Below are 25,500 nucleotides of genomic sequence, written 5' to 3' on the forward strand. Positions count from 1 at the left end.
ATTTTTTACCTAGGATGATCTGTTGAATGATCCTTTCAACATAGTGAGTTCTGGAAATACTTCAGTACTAGAACTTGTAACTTCAGTGACAAATGTGTTAAAAGAACACTCTATACTCACTCATTCTGTCTTTCCAATAAAGTTACAACCAAATTAAGTTGCTCACATGCTTCACAACACAACAGATTTGTTTGTACAGATGCATTTTTACCACCCCAGTTACTATTTGAGCTTTTCAAAAAGAAACTAAACCCGAGGCTACTTGGCCTCAATAACCCCACTGATAGCCTACACAAGCAGTCTTGCTTTATTTTCTTTTAAACTTCAGTGAAATCAGCTGAGATCTGCCCTCACAAGTCAATATGTCCATGTTGTTCACACTGTGAGTCTGTGTCATTTTAGAAATGACAGTTATATGTAAAAAAAAAAAAAAAAAAAACTTTCTGGATATTATGTTTTTCCGTTAAGATGAGGAAAATTTCTATTTGATAGCTAAAGCGTCCAGAAATTGCAAATCTTAGGTTCACAGTAATTTTCCTCAGAAGATTATTTTGTCAGAAATAAAAGCTTAACATTAATTTGATAAGAAATGTTTGAGTTTGCAATGCTTTTAGCTGTGAGGATGACTTTATGAGCTGTCCCCATCACTGTGAAAAATCTTTAACACAGAGCAATTGGAAGTAGAACTAGGACCAAACCATCTTTGCTTGCTTCTTAATGAGTTTGTTGTGGAGATCTCTTTCCATTCTGCCCCACATGAAAGTCGAATGGGCAGTGAAAGAGTTGAGCGTATTTTGGAAACTATTTCATTTCCCAAGTTGCCCAAGGACACAGAAATGCCTGCTGGAATTTCAAAAGCCAGTAGGTAAGAACTCTCACAATGGGTGTTAGCTGCCTAGGTTGCCCTGACAATCCCACTGAATAGGTTCCACATGCTTATGGGCCTTTAAATGTCTTTCCAAACCCACCCCAAACAAAAATCACATTCTAAGCAGAAATTTGTATTTAATTACTTTCTGTGGTCAGCTACATAATATAACTTAGAAAACACTTCTGGTGGGTTTGACTGGTTCTGTATTTTCCTCAGGGAAGGCAGCAAGGGCTTTGTCTGCATTTTGTTTCGCTTAATGAGGCGCTGTCCCTGACTGGGACTTTTGTTTGGTTTAGGGTGAGTAAAGCAATACTCTGCTACACTTTCCTAGATAAAGCAAGGCACGCAGGCAACACAGCAGTGCCAGCAGCCTTTGTCGCCAGAAACAGGAATGATCATATTTAACGGTGCTGTTCATGGAGAGATTAAACTCAGGCTGGACGGTGAGAAGCTGTGCAGATAATTTGAAATAGATTCCGAGGGTGAATTACTGCTTGGCTGTTCTCCTCACCTCAGTTCTCAGATTTGTGTGCCAACCAACATTTTAAGATAACTCTGCTCTGTTTGCTCCTTGAATTGTCTGGCTGTTTAACAGGCTCCTCAAATAAACAAGGGATAATCTCAGGATTTTGCTTAACAAAGATTGCTTTGTGCAAATTTTAAAAATTCTGAATAGGTTGTTGTACAGGGCCTGGTGCTGCAATCCCTTTTAGTTGTGAATACTTTCAAGGGACTAAATGGTTGCACAACCATAATTTCAGTTAATAAATAATCAATAATACATTCCAGTATATTTTGAAATGCCTCCCAGTATCTGAAAGGGCCTACAAGGAAGCTGGAGAGGAACTGTTTGTCAGGAACTGCTGTGACAAGACAAGGAGTAATGGGTACAAGCTGAAAGAGGGGAAATTCAGGTTAGATATCAGGAACAAATATTTTACTGTGAGGGTGGGGAGGCCCTGGCACAGGTCGCCCAGAGAAGCTGTGGCTGTCCCATCTGTAGAAGTGTCCAAGCCCAGGTTGGACAGGGCTTGGAGCAGCCTGGGACAGTGGAAGGTGTCCCTGCCCATGGTAGGGGGTGGCACTGGATGATCTTTAAGGTCTGTTCCATTCCAACCCCTTAACATTCCATGATTCTATGATAATGGCACCAGTGCCACCAGGAATTTTTCCTTTTAAAACGTTATTAGAAACTTTTTTATTTAAAAAGCACCGAACACAGTAGGTCAGACCAAGAAAAGCCCAGACTGGTGAGATTAGAGAACATTGGCATTACCATTATCATTCTCCAGGAATATGTACGATGATCAACTCCAAAGCGAAAAACTTGTTTCAATTTCCACAAATTTCAGTTCAAACAGGCTACTACCTGTCACCACATCTCAGTGTGGGAAACAACTTTAACTTTGCAAAAGCATTGTAACGCTGCTGAAAATGTACAGGTTTGAGCTTAGAGACCAGTTGGGGAAGTGCGGGCAGCATCAATTGAGGAGTCAGTGTGAGAGGAAAAATGTGTGCTAATTTCTTAACAAACACGAGTGAAGACATGGGTGTTAACGTCTTTGAAATGGTTCTTAATGTCTCTATTAACAAGTAGCTGGTTTGCTGCAGAACTCCTGAAACTGACAAGGGTCGGCACAAACCTAAAGTTCAAAACTTTGGGGGAAAGTGACATGTTTACTGTGGGGGGGAGCACGTGGCAAGCGATTCGGGACGCCTGTACCTTCCTAACACCTCAGCACTGGGAAAAGAAGAGGGCAACGAGCGGCCGGGATTTTGGGATAAAAGGGATGTCCTCGACAGAGGAAACCCCGCGGGCGTGTGGCCTCTCCCTTTATTTGAATAAAGTTGCAGGACTCCTCCGTCTTTTTTGGTGGACACTGGTTTTTCATAGCGTGATTTTTCCATACGAATGTCTTCACAGCCGGAGCCGGCGCCGGAGCCAGGGTGCCCTCACGGGCCGGGTCGGGGGTGCCCTCACGGGCCGGGGTGCCCGCAGCGCCCTCACGGGCTGGGGCTCCGCTTGTGCCCTCACGGGCCGGGGTGCTGGGGCCGGGACCGGGGCTCGGCAGCAGCCGCCGGCAGAGCCTCTTCCGGCCGCTCCATCCTCCGTCTCTGTGGTTGTTCCTCCCGCCCCTCCCTGCGGGGCGGCGGCGATGGCGGAGCCGGGGAGAGCCGGCGGGAGCCCCGAGCCCCCCGTGCAGGTGGTACGTGACAGGCGGGGCCGGGCCGGGGTGCCCGGGGCCGGGTGTGCCCGGGGCGGACACGGCGGCTCGGGCGGGGCCCGGGCTGGCCCCGGAGGGCTCGGTGTCGGCGCGTTCGGGTACACGGGGTTGGCAACGAAAGTCGTAAAATCTTCCTACAACATTTCCTGGTTTTGTTATTTCCCGTACAAGTGTATGTACATGTATATGTATATGTATATGTGTATGTGTATATATATACACACACATACACACGCATATATATGTGTATGTAGTGTGTGCATATATAGTGTGTATATATATAATAGATATAATTTTTATATATGCGCACTTATCTATAAGTAAAACACATCAATAAAGTTAAATATACAACATCTATCTCTATCTGTGCCTATATAGAACCATATAAATAGAAATATAAAAATACAGAAATATATGTAATACTTGTGTAGAATATGTGGCGTTCTGGGAAATCCAGGTAGTGTCACAATGCTAACTATAGAAATATATGTAATACTTGTGTAGAATATGTGGAGTTCAGGGAAATCCAGGTAGTGTCACAATGCTCAAGAACAGATTTGATTCACGGCTCTGTTTCAAGAGTCATATTTGGCTCATAGGCCATGAAACTCCTCTCTGTTGGATGCTGCTGTAAATCAGCCTCAGCTAATGAAATGGTAATGGTGACTCAGATCGCTCATATTGTCACTCAGATGATTTGTAATGCCAAAAGCACATTAGTTGTTTGCAATTTATCTCTCAAATACTCACAATTACTTTGAGGGAGCTTTACAGCACTGTAGTTCACTGTTTTGGTAGCAGGCTTCAAATACAGGAAGGGCTGCTGCAAGGAGAACTAGAATAATCATCTATGATTGATTGAGAAGTAGGAGTTGGCATAAACTGTAGCAAAAAAACACTGGAAAAACCATTCTAGGGGTTTTTTATGCCTGCTTTTAGTGAGTGCCTTAGCAAGGTTGGTGTTTGACCCTGGAGAGAGGGTTTGTCAGCAATGCCAGAGCTGTGGTTGATCTTGTTTCGGGACAGGAGAAGCAGACACAGTCTCTGGAGGTTACTACCAGCTGCTGTTTTTGCCATGAGACTGTACCTGTAAGTGAAATAGTGCCCTGGTTCATGTTTTTCCCCTCTTTAAATGGTCTAAGGAAATTGAATTATTCTGATACAGTCACACAACATTAAAAGCTAATTTATGACTGCCCAGTTGCAGCTCTTAATCCAGGGTACAAATCTGGTAATGAACGAGGGAGAAATGAAAGTATGGATTGTTATTTTATCCTCAAACTAAAACTAAACACACAATACTAGTGAGCTGAGCAAGAGGGGTGGAACCTAAGAAAACTCTAGTACACAACGTCAACAATACTCTGAGGTGTTAGTCCTGTTGCTGAGTACAGTTATTTGTGTGGATTTGTTAATTTTTCAGGTTTTACGCAGAAGTGTCATCAGCACTTCAGCTCTGGGCCTTAGTTTGGCAGGTATCCAGCTCTGCATGGTGGTTGTGGTTCTGTGGAAGTAGAATTTGCCCACAGTAATGTGTTCAGGAGCATGTTAATATATTATGAGCAGTTCAGTTCAGAGCACCTCAGTGCCATCAGGTATTTATGGGTTGTTTTATATGTGCTGCCCTCAAAGTACTTTTTTCTGCTTTCAGTTCAAACTAAACAGGGAGGTCAAACATCATCTTGCTATTTTGCACGGCTGCCCTGACTTAAAACAGGAGTACACCACAGAAAAAAAGCAAAGAAGTTCCAGTTTTCAAACCAATGTCAAGCCAGTTGGTGATGGCTTAGTCAAATTTTTACTTAGAGAATCAGAAAACAAATTGAAAAATAACTGATTTTTCTGGATGTGCAAAACTGCACAAGTTTATATTGTCATTGGAAGAGTTGTGGAACCCTTTTTTGTGAATGAATATGTTAGATTGATTGGTATGAATGTGTCGGGTCATATTTAATTGCCATGTTCACATAAAGAATATTAAAATCTTGAATAAATTGAATATAGTATTTCAGAATCTCAGATTTTTTGCTTTTATTTTAGTATTTAAAATAAGTACTAATTTGAGACAGTTCTGAAATAATCTTTTTTTTCTGTATGTTGTAATTATTGGATAGTCAGTTTCACTTTTTTTTTGTTTCTCCCTGTGTTATCTATCTCTCTAAAGCACAAATCAAAGACCTACTTTGCTTAAAAGTTTAGAGAGCTTTTATCCTGCTTCTTTTAAGAACTGTTCCATCATCCTGCCAAAAATCAGGATGTTCATTCATTTTAGATGTTTGCTATTTTATTTGGCTGTGAAATGTTGTTAATCATTGTACCCTACAGAGGACTGGGTTGTATCTGTGTGTACATCCTTCAGTGTCCAAAAATCTGCCTTCTGATGGCTGCACCTGTATTTGCACCTTGTGCATGTATTCACATGGCATTGAATTGTGAATAATTCCATTTCAGTATCTCAGTGTTTTGTTTCTTAGGATTCTCTCCTGCTCATAATAGGAACAATTCCTCTCGTTCTTCAAATTTGTGGTTATCCCACATAATGAGGAGTTTAAGTTGTGTTTCTAGGGACTTCTTGAAATGCCCCATGAGACTTTTTAGGAGTTATTCTGGTCCTTAAGTTCCCCATCTAAAAGTAATTTTAGCAGGTTCAGACTTGGCTCTCCCTTTTCAAACACAGCCAGTGTTACCACCAGGCTGCTTTCTCAGGCCTTTGCATGTTGTGAAGGAAATGTTCTCTTTTGAGACACTGAAAGAATTCTGGGGGTTGTTGGCTTTTTAGGGATAACTAGATCAGTGATGAGTAACTAAACTTGAACAGATAAAGCCCTCCCCTCTGGTTTCTAACCAATTTTCAAATCTTTCAGGTGTGTTTTCCTGCTGTGTGTGCACCTCTGAACCAAGGGGCCGTAGGAGGAAAGCTGGGATGGCAAAGTGTGGAGCTACATCACAGACCAAATTCCAGTGTGCTTTAGAGCAGCTGGAGGTGGAATAATTTTTAAAATCTTGGCTGCACCCCGAGGGTCCAGCTGCATAAATGAGCATCTCCAATTAGGCTTGAAGAGAAATTGATGAGTAAGGTGTATGAATGGAGGACAAAAGTGAGGAGTGTCTTAAGAAATGTAGGAATACAAGAAACAGGTTAGGGTGATGTTACAGATGTTTCATTTGTGAGTTTGCTTCAGTGGTCTCTCTTGTTTCCTTGGACTTCTACCAAAACCCATCTTGTGGAACTTAATTTAAAAAGAAACTCGATAGAGAAGAAAGCAAATCATATATTTGTAATGAAAATAAAGATTCTTCACCTACTTTTATATTAAGATGCATTTTTTGGTGAAAGTTAGTTTCAGAAGGATCTGCTACTTCTCCTTTTTACTAAATATACTGTAAGTAAACAAAAATATGTTTCCTGACATGCATGTGGATCTCTGTTTGTTTTTTTGTAGTCTATCATTTTGCCTGTTCACAACAGTGAATGCTGGTTAGATGAATGCCTGAAGTCAGTTTGGGAACAAGATTTTAAAGGAACCATGGAGCTGTCAATTTTTAATGATGCCAGTAAGGTGCGTTCAGACCTTCTTTAAAATACTGTCCAAGTAAATACTGTCTCTAACAAGAATTTTTGGTTGACTTCAACACACAAATTAAAATAGCTGCATCTATGTAATTATTTTTTCTAGGATGATTCAGCTGAAATAATTGAAAAATGGAAGATCAAGTTGGAAGAAGTTGGTGTTTCAGTAATCATTGGAACCAACAATTCCTCTCAGCCTCGAGGTGGTATGTAGCTTCATTTTGTGAGTTTGGTTCTTATTGCAGGCACCTTCTGATTTTGAGTTTGAAAAGTGTCTTTGTAGCCATTTCCACTGCAATGGAAAAAACCCACATTGTTTCCTAGAGCTCTGTTTGAAAACTCATTCCAATTTGAATTTGGCCCTGTTGCTTTGGGCTCTGTAGAATTTGTTTATATGTTCAAGGAAAGAAGAACTTGGCTAAGCACTTGTGTGCTCTACTCTGCAAAAGCAAAAGAATTTTGTTTAATTGTTGTATACACAATGTTGTTAATGCTTACAATTTTACTGTGGCTTTCTGATATCTGATTTATCTTCAGGAGATGGGTTTTAAGGAAAAAATATATTAAAAATTCCTTGCATAAGGATTTTAAAAGTAAATGTATATCTTTCAGTCCAGTAAAATAGACCCTGAAATAGAAAATAAATACCTTTTTGATATTGTTTCAGTGATCACATCAAAACAGATGTTTCAGAAGTTTTGATTTGAGCTAAAAACTCTCACCTAAGTCCCAAGTATTCACTCAAAGGGCTAAACCAATATGTTTAGTGAGCTGTCAGACAGGTGTATGATGTGATCCCCTGTTCATTTGCATGCTAATATGAATTATCTCCCACTGCAGAAGATTACAAATAAATCTCTTTAAACAGATTTTCTTTTGCTTCCTTTGGTTGGTTTATGTTTGGGGGGTTTTAGCACAAAATCTTCCTAAAATGTAAAACAGAAATAAAAGTCAGTTGGTTTTTGGAGAAGCTGTTGAGTGACTGTAAAGTTGGAAGATCACAAAGGAAGAACAGTGTGCTCACAGTTTGTACTGGAGCTGTGTAACCAATGTTTCTGTCATTCTGGACTTTCTGTTTTAATGAGTAGACAGGTAGGAATTGTTGGTTCCAAGTTTGTGTCTTTGAAGTTATCTCTTAAAAGTCACGCTTTGGAAACACTGTAACACAGAATTTGGACAGTTGCTGTTTTTTCACTGCACGTCCTGTTTGAAGTGTAAAAAAACTGAGGCTCTTTAGAGTCTCCTCAAGATGATCTTCTTATGCAAAAGCCCACTTCTGTTCCAGAAAGTTTGCTTTTCATCTCCTGTTGAAACGTGCAAATAAATTGGGAGTTTGTGCACTGAATTCATCTGCAACCTGGTAGAGGCCCCTGGCTTTATTTACTGTCATTTCTCCTGACTGTAGGCTTTACATCTGTTTTTAAATAGTTGTCAGACATAGCAATACTGAAGTAACACAGCATAACCCCTACTATAAATATTTTTAGTATTTTAATACCTTTAGCATGAACTGGTGTTGTTTTGACAGTGCAGCTTGTAATATTAGAACTATTGGGCTGGTAATGACAAAAGGCAGACAAGGTTTTGAGAGGGAATTTTTCTCTTTTGGGCAACTGATACAGCTGGAGTTGAGCAATGTCAAGAATTACTCATAATCCTGTAACTTTTTCTTCTTTCTCCCCCCTCTGCTATTGGGTGATCAGTTGCTTTTTCAAAACTGACTTCTTTTACTGATCAAGAAATGAAGTAGGTTACAATTTCCTAAGTCAAAGAATAGTCCCAGAGGTTGTTAATGCTGTTCCTTAAGATAGTTAGTAATGTTTCTGCTAATACCATCGTGTTGTGTAACATATTTTCCATTTTTATTAACATTTGCTGTGTCTAAAATCTTGTTCCTACTAGAGTGTTGTATCAATTGTGTATAAACTAGGTTTTAGTTTGCCAGAACACACAAGCAAGATGGGGTTTTTTTTAAATTTTAGAATTCTGATGTCTGTTCACCTTTGCACTTCAGGAAACTGAACCTAAAATTGAGTTCCAGTTGTGAATTCCATTGTGCCATTAGGGAAATGTCAGATTATTTTTTGTTTTAGCATGCATTTGTCAGTGTTGGGGTAGCTGAAGACTGAACAGATCTCTAATAAATTGGGGGTGGGATGGGGCTGTGCACTATTTAAATATATCATTTAAATAATAGTGTGAAATGCACGGTTCTGCTAAAAAACAAACCCAGGCTTATCCATGTGGGAGACACTCTCAGGTCACCATTAAAACAAGGACATCTTTACTTCATGGTTGTTAAATTTTAGAAGCAGGTTAATTGAAATCCATAGCATTTGTTTGCTTTTGGTGATTTACTTTCATTCTGTTAAGGACTAGGTACAACTGGAAGGAGTCTTGCCTTTAAAAGAAGATGCTTTGGTACAGAAACAATGTACTAGTCAGGCTTCACATCTTCAACTATTTACACAAGATTAGGATTTATTTCTGATTCTTTTCTAACATGTAAAAGAAAGGGGGGGAACCTTGGAAAAAAGAAAGGGTCACTTGCCTAAAAAAAGGAAACCTTTTTCTTTCCAAGAGTAAGGAATGTTAATATCTCACTGAGGCTTAAGTTTTTACGGCTGTAACCATGGTAACAGGCTCTTTTCACCAAGTAAGCAGGCCTTACAAAACTCAGAGACCTGGCACAAACATTTCATTTTGTTCAGTAGAGTAATATTAAAGAATTTTTTTTACTCATGCCAAACACAGAATTTGTTGTGGTGAAAGAATTTTTAATACCTAGTTTCTTCTATGGGGAGTTATATTTATCTTCTTAATAATTTTAAAAATATGTGTATTTTCTTCTCTCTCTTTCCTCTAAAAGATATCTGGTATATGAAAAACTTCAGGATGTTTCTGTCTTAAACATAGCAAGAGATATTTTCCAACTCATTCTCATAACAAATACTAGATATTTTGTGATTTTATTTAAAGTGGTTTATTTGAAAATGAGAATTGAAATACTTCAGGAAGTTCATAGAGTAATATAATTGCCATCTTCTAGTTGCCTTGAAGCCTTCTTCACTGTTTTCTTACAGTTTTGCTTCCTTGTAATTTCATTATTATCCACTGTAAGTTGTTGAAATACTTGGGTGTGTTAATGACAGCACTGAAATGTAAGTCCAGGCCACTTTACAGCTGCTGTGGCTTCTAATAGCACTGATGTGTTTAAAGTTGGGCAGATTTAATTCTGTCATCATTTTTGTGCTGTTCTTTTATCTCCTGCTTTACTAGGGGTACGTAGAGGACTGGGGGTTGCTGCTTTGGCATGCCCAGGCCTGCTGACTTGCATCAGTTGTTTCCCACTCCAACTGTGGTGCCAGGACCCAGCTCTGCTGCTGTGGCAGCTCCTGTCTCTGCCAGCTGCTTTTTTACTGCCAGTGGGAAGGAGACTGAGAGTTACTGTGCAGATGAGATTCCATATTCATAGGCCTGTAAAAGGTAGAGTGTAAACATCCTGTAAAATACTAAATCCAAAAAACACACAATGAAGAGAAGTCGAGGTGAGGATTAAAGTGCATGAGAAAAAATAACACAGTTATAAGGAAGAGCCTTTACTAGTCCTGTTCTGGTGCTAGTTGACAAAATGTTCCTTGAGGCAGTAAGAAATGCAGTCATAAGTCTTTTTCTGTATTTGGGCAGCTCAACAAAATAGCCAAGGAGCACGTGCATTACAACTAAGGGAACCTTTGAGCCCAGTTAAATCTGTTTCCTGAGCTAACTTAAATTTGTAACACATAAAAGGATAAGAGAATTACAGAACTCTGCTTTTTCTTCAAATGCAATGTCAAAAACTTTGTGGATAATATTATTTAAAATTATTCTGCTCCACTTCATGGTGAGATTTTTTGGCTTTACATTTCCAGTTTTCCCCCTAAAGAGTAAAAACCCTACAGTATTGCATGTCTTCACAATAATGTTCATTTTGTAGGTCAGGGTGATCTTGCTGGATTCCCTGACTTGGTTCCAAAAATACTCCAAAGGAAGCTTAAGTGTTTCATATGTGACCAAGTGGAATCCATGCAGCATTTTTCAGACTAACACTGGATGTAGGGTGGGCTTTCTTAGAACGCTGCCCAGGGCAAGAATTTGAGATCAGAATGTTCTTAAGTACACCTTATCTACCTGCAGAAATTATCCCAGGTGAGCATTCCCACCTTGTGGGTGTATCCCAGGGGTTGCTGCAGTCCCATCCTTACCTTCAATTGTGGATTCCTGCTCCTTCCTATTTATCTGCTTCTGCCATTTGTTTGATCCTCCAGAACAGTCATCCACTTCAGAAATTAAGCTTACAAAACAATTTTCTTCATGGTTCATTCATTTCTTCCTGAAATGAATGGGTTGGTAAAAAGATTCACCAAGTGTCAGGAAGTCAGAAAATGAGACACCCGGGGTGCCAGTGTTGTCATTTATCTGAAGTGACATTTCAGTGTGGTCTCCATTGGTGATACAACATGTTGTGGTATAAATAAATCACCTTTGTGCTCTGTGTATGTATCTAATAAATCAGCCTGCTTTGGCTCCTCTCTGCACCCCCTTTACAGAAATGGCGCGTGAAGGTTTTGTATTTGCAAACTTGATATTTGACAAGCACCAAGGAACAGAACTTTTTCAGTCCTTTTGAGAACTCTGATGGGAAGAACAGCAGTTTCTGGTCCTTCCCTGCCTCTTTTATGATTTGCTGGTGTTTTTCAGGGCTTCAAAGATGAATGTATGTACATTCAAAGGTTTTCAGCATCTGCTCTTTGCAAGAGGTTGGCCTTTAAAGGTCCCTTCCAGCCCAAAGCTTTCTGTAATTCTACAAGCTGAGGTTCTGGATATAAAACCTGCCCTTTTCAAGATACACATTACATATTATATCTTTGGGGAGGGCTGGCAAAAGTACTCTTATTCTCCTTGATTGTAGAATTCTAGTACTCACTCAGAGAAGGTGATTGACATAGGCCTTCTATTTCAATATTCATAAATTACCTTGCTTTAAATATGGACACATTTGGTTCTTTATGTGATACTGATTTGTGTATTTTCTTTTCATTTGTTCCACTTGATTAAGATTTAAAAAGATGCAACAGTAAAATCTCCTCCATTTTTTTATCTTTGCTTTCTCAACAGTTGGATTTGCTAAAAATCGAGCAGTAATTCAGAGCTCAGGAACCTATCTCTGCTTTCTGGATTCAGTAAGTTAATGCTTTTTAACTTTTCTAACTTGCTTTTGTCAATATCATCATTTCCTTTTTAATGGAGTTGCTGATTTGCTGTAAGACAACCTGCTTAAAGGAGTTTGTTTAACGTGCTGGTTGCTATTTGTGGCTGTAAAGTTGTATTCCAACCTGTAGAAAGCCTTACATCATTCTTTGATTATATCAGATTTCACAAGCTGTTGTGAACAGGGCTGGGCAGGGTTGGTATTTAGGTGTTTTGAGGATTTTTCTTTCCCACATTCTTCAGAAAATTGTATTGATGAGAAACTAAGAGCTAATCTACTGGCTTTTTGATGTAAAATAGGAGAAGTCTCACCTTCCAAGTTGAATTTTTTTTTTTTTCCTGTCCTTTGTTGGATATCTTCTGTGAAGCCATTGAGCTCAGTAACCCGAAGATAAGGATCTCACTTGTGCAGCTGAATATGCAGGAATGGTTTCACAAAGGTGCCCAGCTGAGCACAGGAGTGGGGCCGCGTGCTGGGAGCAGGCAAGAAGAGCAGGACCTTCAAGGCTCACTGGTCTCCTGTAATTTCACCTGAAGATTGATTTTTTTTCCCTCTGAACCCTCAGTTCATTGGAACTGAGCTATGGGTTAGGGTAGTACAGGATGAACTGGCTGCTGACAGGGTTGGTTTTCAGCTACAATTCAACGGAATATTTTGATTGTCTGTGCTTGTTAAAAAGTGGCTGTAGAGCTCACATACCTGCTCTCACAACATTCTCAGTTTTAATTAGGGAAATCCTTCAGTTTGCAAACCCCACCTGCCTTATCAACTTGATTAAAGAAATTTTTTTTTGTTCATATGTTAAAATGTTTTGATTTTTATGCTATATTGTAAATCAGTGAGAGTGTTTACATATCTAAAATTAAAAAAAAACCAAAAACAAAACCCAGGGGAACTTATGATTTGCAAAGTTTGGGTATTCTAGGCTTGCATTGCATTGCACAGGACATTCTAGGGAGTCTGTGGGATGAGGAATGTGTGTGCTTGAGCTGTCTGAGATTATCTGAGTCCACGAGTACCTGAATGAGAAATTAATCTACTCTTGTCCCATGAAGCTTCATCTCTTCTATCTCAAATATGTATAGCATGATGTACTGAAGTAAATTATGAGTTAGTCTTTCTTTTCCATCCAGACAGATGTAGTCGTTTGAAAATCACTAGCAGTAAACTAGAAAATCAAATTCTCTAAATGAAGTCAATTCATATTTTCATAGTGATTCTTCAGAATTCTCAATTTGTTATTTACCATATATTAAAATCTTCCTGCTGCTGTGTTGTTTCTGTTGGCTGACTATTGCAGGAAAACAAAACATCAGGGAAGCAAATTACAATTATTAAGGAATATAACTGGTAGTGATACAATATTGTCAACTTCTGCTAATGACAATATTCTGCAATATTGTCATTAGCAGAAGTTTATATTTAATATTATCAAGCATTACTTGAAGTGAGTTGAGGATTTTGTGGTTTACAGTGTGGATAAGCTTAGGAGAAGTTACAAAGATTTTCTTTCTATGCATTTCTATTTCTTCTTCAAATCAGAGGCATTCTGGACTACCAGAAGCCCAATCTTGTTACAAAAGAAATATTAAATACCTGGCATTACTTAAATGCATTTTCTACTGTCTCCGCTTGTGACTACCATGTTTTGCTGAAAACAGAGCAGATCAAATAAAATGGATGTTGAAACTGCTACAAGTCCAAAAATTGCTCAGTGTTTTGGCTGTAGTTAGTAAATGTTGTGTGATAGAAGCTGGGCCACAGATGTTGCCAGCTGTTTAACAACTCTGCTTCCACACACCACCTACCTTCTTCATTTCAGTCACCAGTCCAGTATCCAGCTCTCTAGGAAGAAATGTTGATATCAGCCTGTTGGAATGTGCTGCAGTCATGCCAAGGAATTGACCTTCAGAAGTGCAGCCACAATTTCAGCTTTGCTACAGGTGGATGTGGAGAGGAATGGAGCTGGTTGTGCCCATCACAAATAGGTGGAGAAATGCATCCCTGGCTTTTTGTACATTCTTTGTTTTCTCTGTGAAGTGAAATGAGTGGATGAGCATATTTGGGAGCATCTTTGGAAATGCTGGCTCCAGCAAGGCTGTTTTTGCTTGCCATTCCAGCTGGAGCCAAGCTGCTCGTGTTATGTCTCTCAACACAGATTTCTGAGGACAACAAACTGGGAAGAAATGTGGAAAAAAAAGGTTACTGGTCTCAGAACTGTCAGAATTTGATCAGCCTTTTCTAGTATGAAGTGGCAGCTGTTGGACTAACAGCTATTGTGGAGATTTTTTCTTTGGTTGTTGTTACAGATTTCACCTCCAAGCTACTGAATCATTTTTTCCCTCTGGGAAAACAAGTGGAAAAATTGAAGCTACTTAACAATTTTTTCATAATATGGGAAAACAAGGGGTAATTTTGCAAATATATTTCACTGTTAGCTTTTCTTCTTCAAATTGTCTGCAGTTATGACTTTATCTGCCAGTTTCATTGTACTGTAGCTGCAGTTTATCACTTCTCTGGGGTGGTGCCATCTTTGTTAGGAGTGTTTTACCCCCTTGCAGCACAGCAGAACTCTTAGACTAAAAATTCTGCTTTGAACTGCTGTTTTCATTGTCATGCACATAAACATGCCTCTACTTGTCTGAAACTGTATTTCTTTAAAGGATCGTGCTTTCATTTCATCCTAATGATCTGTGGAGTTTCCGGGTCTTATTTCAGGTTTATTCAGTGTGTTGTTGGAGAGATCCTGACTGTTAAAGAAGAAACATAAAAATGTGTCCTTTGTTGACCTGCAGTGTTTCAAACCCAGTCATAATCGCTTGAGAACTTAACATGCTTGTTTTAATCTTTTGAAAGGCTCTGTTGGCAATGTATCACAATTTCAGAATTCTCAGGCAGTTCAAAGATATGACTTTAAACCATGTTCCCACAGTGTCACTGCTTGCTAATAGTCAAAAATGCCATGGGGACCCAGGTAAGTTTTATTCACCAAAAATGAGGGTGAAGCACAGCAGATTTGTCATTCCTGTGATGAAATTGGCAGCTGCTGACCTGTTCCTTTTGGTTTGGGAGATTGGTTTGCATGATTTAAGTTGGGAATGATAATTCTTAATTGCTGTGTGCATAATTGCTTAATTTCAAATTGCATGTGTTCAAGTTCAAACCCACCTCATTGAGGGGATGTTGCTAAAGGCCTTGGAGGAAGGTGATGGGACCTTCTCTAGCCAGATGTGTCAGGCACACTCAGTTATAAACAGATTGTTTTCCAGCTTCTGTAACATCCTGGGTTTGGAAGCATGGATTTCCTCTTAGTTGCCATTACAGGCATTAATAAACTTCTGAAATACTCTTCCTCTCTTTCAAATTAGTCTGTATTTCCTTTCTGTTGTTGTTTAACATACTGGGAACTTATCCTCTGATTTAAAAACTGAACTAAGCTGTTACACAAATAGCAGGTGTGGATGTAGTGGTGAACTCCATTACCAGAAGAGTTGTCCATCTTTCCTAATCACTAATGAGCCCCAAAAAGTCAAAATACAATAGGCATCATCCCTATCATCGTTTTGTAAAGATGTGTTTGTATTAAAACCAGATTAAATGCCTCTGTCTGGTATGAAATGTTAAATGAAAAAGAAAACCTTCAGAATTTGGTTGCCATAACCTCTCCCTACATGTGTCTTCATCTGTTCAGTAGTTACAGAGGGCATTTGGAATCACTGGTGAAGTTTTTACTCTTGTCTGGGCTTACTGGCTTTGCTGCTGAGCACCTTGTGAGTTACCTGCTTCACTTGCCTGCAAGCCCATCATTTTTTCAGTGATCTATGAGCAAAAATCAAAGGTGATCTCCAGTGACCACAGAAAAGCAAGATATGGAAAGTCATGTATCTGCATTTGTTGAATAAATGCGCTGAGGTGGGAGCTGCTTCTACAGCAAAAGTTTCCTGACCAACTAATAGTGATGCTTAATTAAAAGATTCCATTAAAAAGATTGTCAGGCTCATAAGAGCACCACATAGATCTTTCCATGTAGACCTGTTTGTTGCCATGCTCAAAAAAAGGAAAGGTGCTCAATGCAGTCAGCTTCTTAAATTTGAAATGTTTTCTTTGGTGTCCCCTTTCTCAGTTTAATTTGGGAGTAGAAACAGAAAAGTAGCATTTTTCTTATGATTTTTTCTTGCAAGTACTGACAGATGATTAGTCCCAGGTGATTTGTGGGTGCCATTTGAGTGCCTGGTTCCAGTGAGTTTGATAGTGTGGGGCTGTTCAAACAGCAGCCCCTGGAGGATTGCCTGGGATCAGGGTATTTCCCTCAGCAGAGCTGTTGACAGGCCATGTTTTGGAGGTCCCAGGCATTTCACTTTCCTGCTTCAAGGAGTTGAACTGAACAATAGCAAAGAAAGATTTTCCCTCTAGTCTGAGCAGGTGCAGGATAAATGAATGGACCATTTGGTGAATTGAAAGATTTTGGAGATGCCATATTGTTGCTCAGTGAGTGAAACATTCCTCCCGCTGCTGCTGCTGGCTGTATTTTGAATTTAATAGCTGTGATGGGAGGAAGGTGCTGTTGTTATGGGAGTGGAGTGTGTCAGCTCTCAATCCTTTTTTTTTTTTTTCATTTTGAGCAGCCAAATATGAAGGAGTTTGGAAAAGCAGGAGATGCTGAGTCTGTAATGTGAGCTTAAGAAAGCACCTCAATACTGACGATAATGTTTTGTTTTCTGTGAACTTGCCCTTGGTTGCAAAAAGTAGATGTGTATTGTGCAATGAATTGTATATTTTGTTTTACTTTCTCAAGTGCAGAAGCAGCAATTTTTTAAGGGAAAATGATGAAGTTACCACTGTGGAGCCCAATGTGCTCCACACAGCCTGGCTGAAGGGACCAGCTTTTGCATCCCAAGTATATGACTAGGGAAGGCTTGCATTTATGTAACATTTCTTTTAAATTTCTTTTCTTTTGTCCATTTTTTCCATGTAAGAAATTTTTCTTCATCCTGTCAGCTGTATATCTACTAGGGGACAACCATTAGAGACTTCCATGTGAACAGAGAAAACTGGATTTTATTATAAACTTCTGTTGTGTTAAAATTATTTTTCAATGTAAGTCACTGCTACTGTTGTTATCTTCCCTACCCTCACCTAGGAAACAGAAACAAACTAAATATACTTCCCTTTTTTGTATAGGCCCTTTTTTATTCTGTCTGAAATGAGTGAAAAATAATTTGGAAAGTGTTTGCCTAATTACTGAGGTTTTATTCTCAGTGTTAAACAAAAAAAAAAAAAAAGATGTCCAAACTCTGCCTGTAGAAACCAAAGTCTGGTAACTCCTTTGCTGAATTCAATATCATAAGTGCAACATCTTTGATAGGAAATTTGTGATTCATTGTGTACTGCTGGTAAATATTTTACCACCTTAGTTGTTTAACACTATAGTTGCTAAAATTCCATAATTCTTTTTAAGGTGCTCTTAATTTGTGGTACAATCACTTTGGTCTTACTAATTCGAATTTATTTAGGTTTTTAATACCAGCCTTAAATCCATCCAAGTTCCCTGAGATTATTTCATTATAAATGCATTTATAAATGCATGGTTACCTTCCAGTCACCCACAGTGAGGAATCTGTCAAAGTTGGATTTTGCAGTTACAACCTGAATCCAAAAAAGCTGAATGATGTTTGTATCTCATTTCTGACTGGGGTGTGATTTATATTTTGTGCTCATTATTATAGTATTATTATATTATTCATTAGTATTATATATAGTATTAGTGTATAGTATATATAGTATTATTATAATAATAATTATTATAGTATTTGGGATTATGTCCTAAACTATTATATTCTTTTTTTCCCCCATCTTTCTTTCTCCTTCCATGAACTCAGAAGGACTCCCAGAACCATCCAGCAGTGCAGTGTGTATGTAAAGCTGCTAATAAAAAAATGAGACAGAATTATTAAAAGAAATACAGGTCATGCAGGGTAAGAGTTCATAGAGTTTTCCAGCATTAGAGAACAAAGCTGTATTAATAAAAAGAGGCATTTAGAAGATTTTGTGGTTATAGTGCCCCCTCTTTAGCTGGAATTTACAGAATACTGATGCTCTCTGATAGCCTAAGCCCCAGATCTGTGAGTTTTGCCAACAGCATCAAACTGCCCCAGTGTTTTCTTAGGGGAACGGGGCCATTCCTGTCAAACTGGGTGGTTATGAAAACATGACATTGACCTCTTTGGTGCATAGGTTATTTTGATTTGGTTTGAATGCTTTCCATGCTGATTTAACCTTTTTAAATCAAGTAGATTATTTTTCATCTTTGTGAATGTGAGAATTCTCTCTCTTGTGTCAGATCATGAACAGTGAGATCTTTTAGCACAAGAGCAAATGTATCTTGTAAAAAATGAGGGTAACATTGTTCTGAGCATTGAAATTCCTGTCTTTTTGGTGGATTTCCCCTTTTTTTTTCCCATTTTTCCCCTTTTTTATGCCTCCCCCCCTTAATCTTTTTCCCTTTTCTTCCCTTTTCTTCCCTTTTTTTCCCCTTTTCCCCCCCTTTTCCTCCCCTTTTCCCCTTTTTTTCCCCCTCCATTTGGATTTACCAAGAAAACATCTAAGGATCCTTAGCAACTTGTAAAGGAGCGAACACAGTTCAGTTAAAATACATCTGCTATTGCTTGTATGAAAATCAGGTTTTAATTCACAAAAATCAGCTCTTATTTGGCATAAAGAAATAGGATTATGGTTCTTCTTGTGGGAAATAGGGTAAAGGTTTTATGGGAACACTTTCTTGATACTGGAATTCTGGTGCTCTATGGATAAAGTAGATGAGGTGGTAAATAATATTATTGTAGTTTTGAAGTCATGGGAAATCAGAAGGGGTTTTTTGCTCTATTGGCTTTGAAAATCAGGAACAGCTGTCATGTTTATTACTAAACACATCCTATATGCACAATACAGAAAAATGCTTTTGACAATGTAGTCCTCCCATCTTTTATAAACTTACGTGTGATAAGAGTCAGTTTTATTATTATTTTGTTTTATCTTTAACCTTGAATTGTATTAAATAGTTGGACCTACTTCTGAAACTTTTTTTATCATGCATGTTTTGATAAAACTATAGGGGCACCTTTATAGCAAGGTCATTCAACTCTTCAAGCTGTAGATATTTAAGCACTAATATTTTTTTTGTTGCTGTTGAGTTGATGGGACGTTTTAATGTGAAAGTGGTTGGAAATTCAATATTGAGGGTTTGTGCTGTAATAGGAAAATCAGAATGATTTCAGTGTGAGGAACTGTTAAAAGGGTGTCTGTAGAACAGGAATTCAGGGCTCCTTTGAATTATGTTTGGCTGATTAAGTTTATTTGGAAATACTCTGAGAAGAAATAGGCTGTGTTAGCTTTAACAAGTATCTAAAAAAGGCTGATTCTTTAAAAGAGGGGAAATATGGCACCAACATGGAAAAGAATATAGGTAGAAACCTTAGGGGCCTAAAAATTTAGGGAAGAAAAATTGTGCTATAGTTTCTTTCAACTGTAGAATCACTGTCTAGAAAGGATTTATTTTTGAACAGGAAATAATAGAAGTTTGAAAGGAATCTCTCCTAACAGTTCGAGGCAGGATAGCAAAGTTACTGACTTTTCACAAAACAACCTATCCTTTTGTATGTAAATAAAACAGATCTTTATGCTGCAAGTGGAAGAAGTACTAACACAAAATTTAAATCCAGTTGGTGTGTTTTAAAGCCAGTGTCTATGCTAATGCATTCTGAGTGTGGGTACTTCCCTTTTTTCCTTTTCCTTAGAATTCTCTCATTTCACAAGTACTAGTTTTTTGTGCCCATGAAATATGACATATTTTTAGATCTAGAGACCAAAGGCTTTTCATTTTCAGTGGAACAAGGTAGAGCCAGATTACAGAGAATATTTCCTCACACTGCTTCTTTAACTGAGGTAGTTCCTTGTCCTCACACCACCAGTGCTGCTGGGGGAGTTGGAAAAGAGTTGGAGAGTTTCTTGAGAGATAAATGTGCAATGTGTGGGTGCTGTGGATGTGTGTTGAGATCACAGCACCATTGTCACGTAGTAGTTTCGATCACTTCCAGCTCCAACAGCATCCAGTTTAATCCACAAAAAGTGTGAAGTCTCTTCATATCTGTTCCATTTGCATTTCTGACTGCCAGCCAGTAAAATGATGTTCATTTAGCAACATATTCTAATGTGTGTCAGTAGTGTTCTGTGACCCTTTTTATGTTCAGTAACAGTGTGCTGTTTATTCCAGGATGATGTGATGATGCCACAGCGGGTTAGGCTGCAGCACCAAGTTGCCATTCAACACCCAAACAGTGTGAGTACTTTTTTCTTGTGTGTATTTCTGGGTTTTTCTTTGACAGAGTTCCGGATACATCTTTAAAAGGATATGAAAATTTCACAGTGGGGCTGGGGGAGGCAAAGCAATAACCAGTGTATTCTTTTCCTTTATTTTTAATCCTTGCACTGAATGGGAGCTTTGATTGAACTTCTTTTCTTCCTTTTATTTTCTCTCTTCAGAAAACCAGATCTCATTACAACAGTGATCGTCTTTTGCAAATAAGTATATAGGTTTGGCTAATGTCTGTAATCTAAAGGAGAATGCCTTTTTTATGTAGCCTTTCCAAGTCATGTGAAAAGCTGCAAAGGATTGGCTACAGCTATGGTTTATCTGCTTTTAATAATTAGGGAACTGTAAACCATAGGGAATGTATGGGTTGTTACCAGTGATCAACTGGCCTAAAGTTCAGCTGATGTTTCTCTCTCTGTCTGCCTGTAAAATGAAACATTATTAGAATTCCATTCTTCATTCCTGTGAAATAAACTGTCAGGAATATTCTGTGAGAGAGTTTTTCTCTGATCTATATGATTTTGGTTTTATATGATTTTCTGTGATTAGGGTCAGTGTTCTTTAGAGAGAGTTTGTGCATATGTTCTACTTATCCAAAGATTTTATATATATATATATATATATGTATGTATATGTAAAATAACACTGACAAAGATATTCCTTTATAAACTTGAAAACTGAGTTTGTTTCGTCAGAAAAATCAGCCTTATTGTTTCCACATCTCTGACATTTTCTCTTGTGATAGTTATTTCAATGTGCCACAGGTTTCTGGAAAGGAAAGGTTGATTGACTGATTGACTTGGTCTGTCATGAAGGTGTTTCCTGCAGGTATCTGAACAAAACACACAGTTTTAGGATTATTGCTCTCTATCAACTAAACACCTTTTGAACTTTTTGAACTCCAAAAGACACTTTTTTTTGGCTGAGGAATGTCTGCCAAACAACCTGCTGCTTAGCAGTGGGATGTGTACCTGCTCATCACACCACCTGTTTTAGGGCTTTTCTGAAATCTGATCCCTTACAATGGGATTTATTAAATTGTAGCTTTAATAGTACCTGAGTAGCAGTTAACCTAACTCACATTACAAACACAATAAAATGATAAATCCAAAGTTGTTTTTGTTCTGATATCCATCAGTTAATGTAATTCTGCAGTCAGATGCCAAAAAAACCAGAAAGGCAAGTTGATCCAGTATGCTTGTTTTATGGAAACTAGTGCTAAGAGCTATCATATTTCTTGCTTATATGGCTTCTATAGATGTAAATTAAAACTTTTTTAATTAGACTAAATTCAACTAAACAGTTTGTAGTCTTTTTAGGAAGCACTTCAACTGTTCTGTTTATATTCTGTTATGCTTTAGCGCCCAACAACCCTCGGTATGAGCTATTAAATGACAATCAAACAAGTAATAAAGAGGACCTGAGTAGACTGAAGGGCCGTTATGGTCTGTTCTAAGCAACACAAACCTGTTCCTGCCATGTTCCAAATTCAGGTGAATTTATGGTCCTGTTTCAGTCTGGTATTTGTGGTGGCCCTGCCTTGGCTGGGTTCTGTCACTCCTCAGGATGGTGTGGTGGGAGATAGAGAAGGTGGAAAAAACATGTGGGTCAAGATAAGATAATTTATTAAAAGCAAAAGGAGCAGTCCTTCGGTCAGTTTGGATCTGACTGCCTTGCCCACCCTCAGCCTTCTGGAGAGGGAAAATGTTGGAGAGAGCCTTGGGAGCAGAGCTCAGAGCACTGGTGTGTTACCAGCACACAGCACTGGGTGGGCTGGCATGGGCAGAATTAACTCTGTTTCCATCAGAGCCAGCACATTTTCCATGTTTCAGGTACAGAAAATGTGTGGGATGCCTGTGTGAGGTGTAACTTGCTGGTTAATGTTGGATCTTACAGAATTCTAATTCAAAGGTCTGAAGGAGAAAGGGGAACACATCCAGCTGTGTCTGGTGAGCAAATAGATCAGTTTGGTCCAGAGTCCCTCAACAGTCCTGGCACAAGTTTGAGAAAAGTTGGCCTGGTCACAAATCTACTGAGCAGTGGCAGGGTGGACTTCTGTTCTTAAAAGAATGATCTCTCTGCTGTCCTCAGAATAATCATGCCATTCAATTTTCTGGCCTTGGAAGATGTTTGGGGATGTTTGAATGAAGTTTTGTTCTGTGTTTGAAGTTCTGGCCTGGCTTCAATCAGTCTGATAAACCAGAGTAGGTGGAGGGGCAAAAAAAAAAAAAAAAAAAAAAAGCAGAAGGTTGAGAAATGCCTGTGAAGCAGTGAGCTTTTTTGGTTTGTTCCTGAAATTCTAATTTGCAGAATTTGCACTTTCCACTATTTTGCAACTTCTCCTGACCTGGATTTTTGACTTTATGCAGTCTCAATATACTTTCAGAAATTTTCTTCCTAATCCTAGTCCTGCTGATTGTTACTGGGAGTCAGATTTGAAGACCAGTGCTCCCAGTGGGCCCTGATATTGTAGGCTTCAGTCTGCTGTTGTTGTTGTTTTTGATCAACAGGTAGGAAAATCTCCAACTTTGCCCACCAAGAGAAATCTCCCAGGTCCTAATTAATCCCTGAGGTTCTTCCTCTTTTGTGTTACTCTTAAATGCAAATTGCCTTACTCTGATTTGAAGCCTGGTTACTAAACAGAAGAACCAAAGATATCAGATGCCTCTGGGATCTTCCCAACAAATTATTCTTTAAAGAAATCTGTGTCTCCATCTCTGAAAAAGCAAGAAGCTTGCCCCAGGTTCAGGTACTGGAACACTGAGGTAACAGCAGCAGCCTTTGTGTCTCATTTCCTGGATCACAGACTCCTTAATTGTGCTTTAAAGAGTGAGTTAATTTCTATTCTCTCTCTAGCTGCTCTTATCTGGGACACTTTTTAAAAATAAGTTGAGGGTGGAACTGTTCTGTCCTTGGAAATGTTCAGAGTGGAGGATTTTGGATCTCAAAATGCAAATCACTAATGCATCGTGCTTTTTGTTGAAGCATGACTGCTGTCACCTTGTCCTCTGGTGACTATTTTACATCATCTCCAAGTCCCCCTCACATGAATTCTGTAAATAGACACTCTGAGAAGACACAAGTTTTTGAGATTCTGTGTATTTATACTACAAATTCTTAACTTCTGCTTAAGAAATATCAGGCTCAGTGCAAATCCCTACTTTTAGCAGTTGTGAAGCTCAGAGACATCATACTGGTTTTGTTTATCCCTAGAAGCTGCATCTGTGCCATTGATCCATGATAAGCCAGGTGTTGCTTATTTACCAACAACAAAACACGTATGCTTTGTTGGCAGCTAATTGATAGGAAGATTCAAGGTTCTATTTCCCTTAATTCTGAAAAAATCGTGCCTTCATGTCTTATTCTGTGTTCTTCTGGAACTCCAACCTGGTATATGTACTGGTGTTCTAGAGAAAAACTTTTTAACTTTGGAGTAGCCCAGGAAATTATTTCCCAAACCACACACACTGTGCAGTCTTTCACTCCGCCTCTTATTTATTCTGTTATTTAATTTCAACAGTGTTACCCTCTGATTTTGTGTTACCCCGAAGATTTTTGTTTCAAGGAGAGAGAGGATGTCAGTTGGATCTGCTCCCTGGTTGCCTTGTTGCTGGATGTTTCCAGCAGACCCTGCTCTGGGCTTGCTGATGGAGAATCACTGGACCTGAGAATGATCTTGAAGACATTGAGTAAAATTTAAGAACTTGTAAAATAACTAAACTTTTGCTCACTGTCTCCTACCTCAGTGAGAAAACAGCTGGAGTGAGAATGAGGGCAATAGAAATAAAGAATATTTCCTTTTCTTTTTCTCTGGCTCAGTGGGAGGTGAATCAGTAGCAGTGTCACAATGAACACCTTTCTATTTGTTGTGAAATTACAATCCTCTGTCTCAAGCAGGTAGGATACCTGGGTGTGTGAGAGAACATGAATATACATTTGCATTTATTCAATGAGCAATTCTCACTATTTTGCATCTCTAAAGCAGATTTTTGGCTTATTCTGTAGTTTGGCTTAGATCAAGAGCAGCAGTGCCTGAAGCCATTTTTATCTGTTGATTATCTGCCTGTGTTCACCAACTGCCTGAATTCTGCATATCTTTGATGGTTAATGTGACTCTAACATAGTTGATGGGATTGAGTGAATTGAACAATTCCTGGCTGGCATTGGGAGCTGGTGGCTCCCAGACCTGTTCACCTGCCCTGGGAGAGCTGAAACAAATATTGCACAATCGGCCAAGGAATTGGAGAAAGCAGCAGATGAATGAGAGCTGAGCTGCTCCTTTCTTTAGGGCACAGCTCTAGGCCAAAGGCATTGGCTGTTTCCCCCCCACCCCTGAACTTCACAAATTAACTACATTTAGAAGTTAAGAGGATTTTTTTTCCTTTTGGTCTGGAAACATATATTTTTTAATTCTGAAAGTCATAATTTAATACCTTTTTTTTCATGTCACTGTACCCTGTGCTGTTCTGCTTGTTGGGACCTGTCACACCTTTCTGCCATGTGTTAGAAAGTAGCAAGACTGTTTTTTCCTCCCTCCCTTGGAGAGTGCTCTGCTTACAGAGAGCACTAGTTTGAATCATATCATTCTTTTTTTGTGGCTGAAATGATCGGATCCACTTGGTTCTGAAAGTTTGTGGTGTGAAAAGACAATGAGTGTCTGTGAGGTTTTATTAAACTGCTATAAAGCAGAACTACATAATGCTGAATGTTACCTCTCTGTGCTCCATTTAAATTCAGTTCTGGACCTCTATTTAATTTGCATCCTTCCTGTGTTCAGCGAGGTTGTTGGTGATCTTCTCTCATTCTGTGTCTTAAATTCTGAAGTCCAAGTTTTACCATCTCCCCTTAAATGCTTTGTCCTTCCGTTGTGGCATATAGCTTAGCAGATTTTCCTCTGATAAATGCTTTATTTTGGATGTGAAGTCGACTAAAATCTTCTTTGCATAGAACTTAAATATTTTTTTTTCTCCTTAGTTAATTTGCAGAGCTCTCCTTGTGCCTCCCTTACTCTGCAGGTTTGAGACAGATCAGTGGGAGCTGCCCGGGCCTGTCCCAGCAAGCACTGCCTGTAGAGTTAATTTTAATATAAGAATTAATTCATCCAACAGCTATTGGAGAGACATTCATTGAGTGCTGTCATGTCTTGGATGACAAATCCAATTTGTTTGCATGAACCTGTTAGCAGGAATTGGCTCCACTAAAGGGGCTGAGTAG

General features: G+C 38.9%; 1 protein-coding gene across 3 annotated transcripts in view; it reads left to right on the forward strand.

Annotated features, from left to right (window-relative positions):
• Nucleotides 1-3,009: 3,009 nt before the first annotated feature.
• B3GNTL1 (UDP-GlcNAc:betaGal beta-1,3-N-acetylglucosaminyltransferase like 1) overlaps nt 3,010-25,500 on the forward strand; it is a 107,817-nt gene continuing 85,326 nt past the window's right edge. For all 3 annotated transcript variants that reach the window (XM_030962326.1, XM_030962328.1, XM_030962329.1), the window contains exons 1-5: nt 3,010-3,078; nt 6,540-6,656; nt 6,774-6,873; nt 11,825-11,889; nt 20,188-20,253. In XM_030962326.1, coding sequence (XP_030818186.1) covers nt 3,028-3,078; nt 6,540-6,656; nt 6,774-6,873; nt 11,825-11,889; nt 20,188-20,253 — 399 coding nt within the window. In that variant the 5' untranslated portion in view covers nt 3,010-3,027. The remainder of the gene's footprint in view (nt 3,079-6,539; nt 6,657-6,773; nt 6,874-11,824; nt 11,890-20,187; nt 20,254-25,500) is intronic.

This window comes from Camarhynchus parvulus, chromosome 18 (genome assembly GCF_901933205.1).
Source record: "Camarhynchus parvulus chromosome 18, STF_HiC, whole genome shotgun sequence".
NCBI classification, from domain to species: domain Eukaryota; kingdom Metazoa; phylum Chordata; class Aves; order Passeriformes; family Thraupidae; genus Camarhynchus; species Camarhynchus parvulus.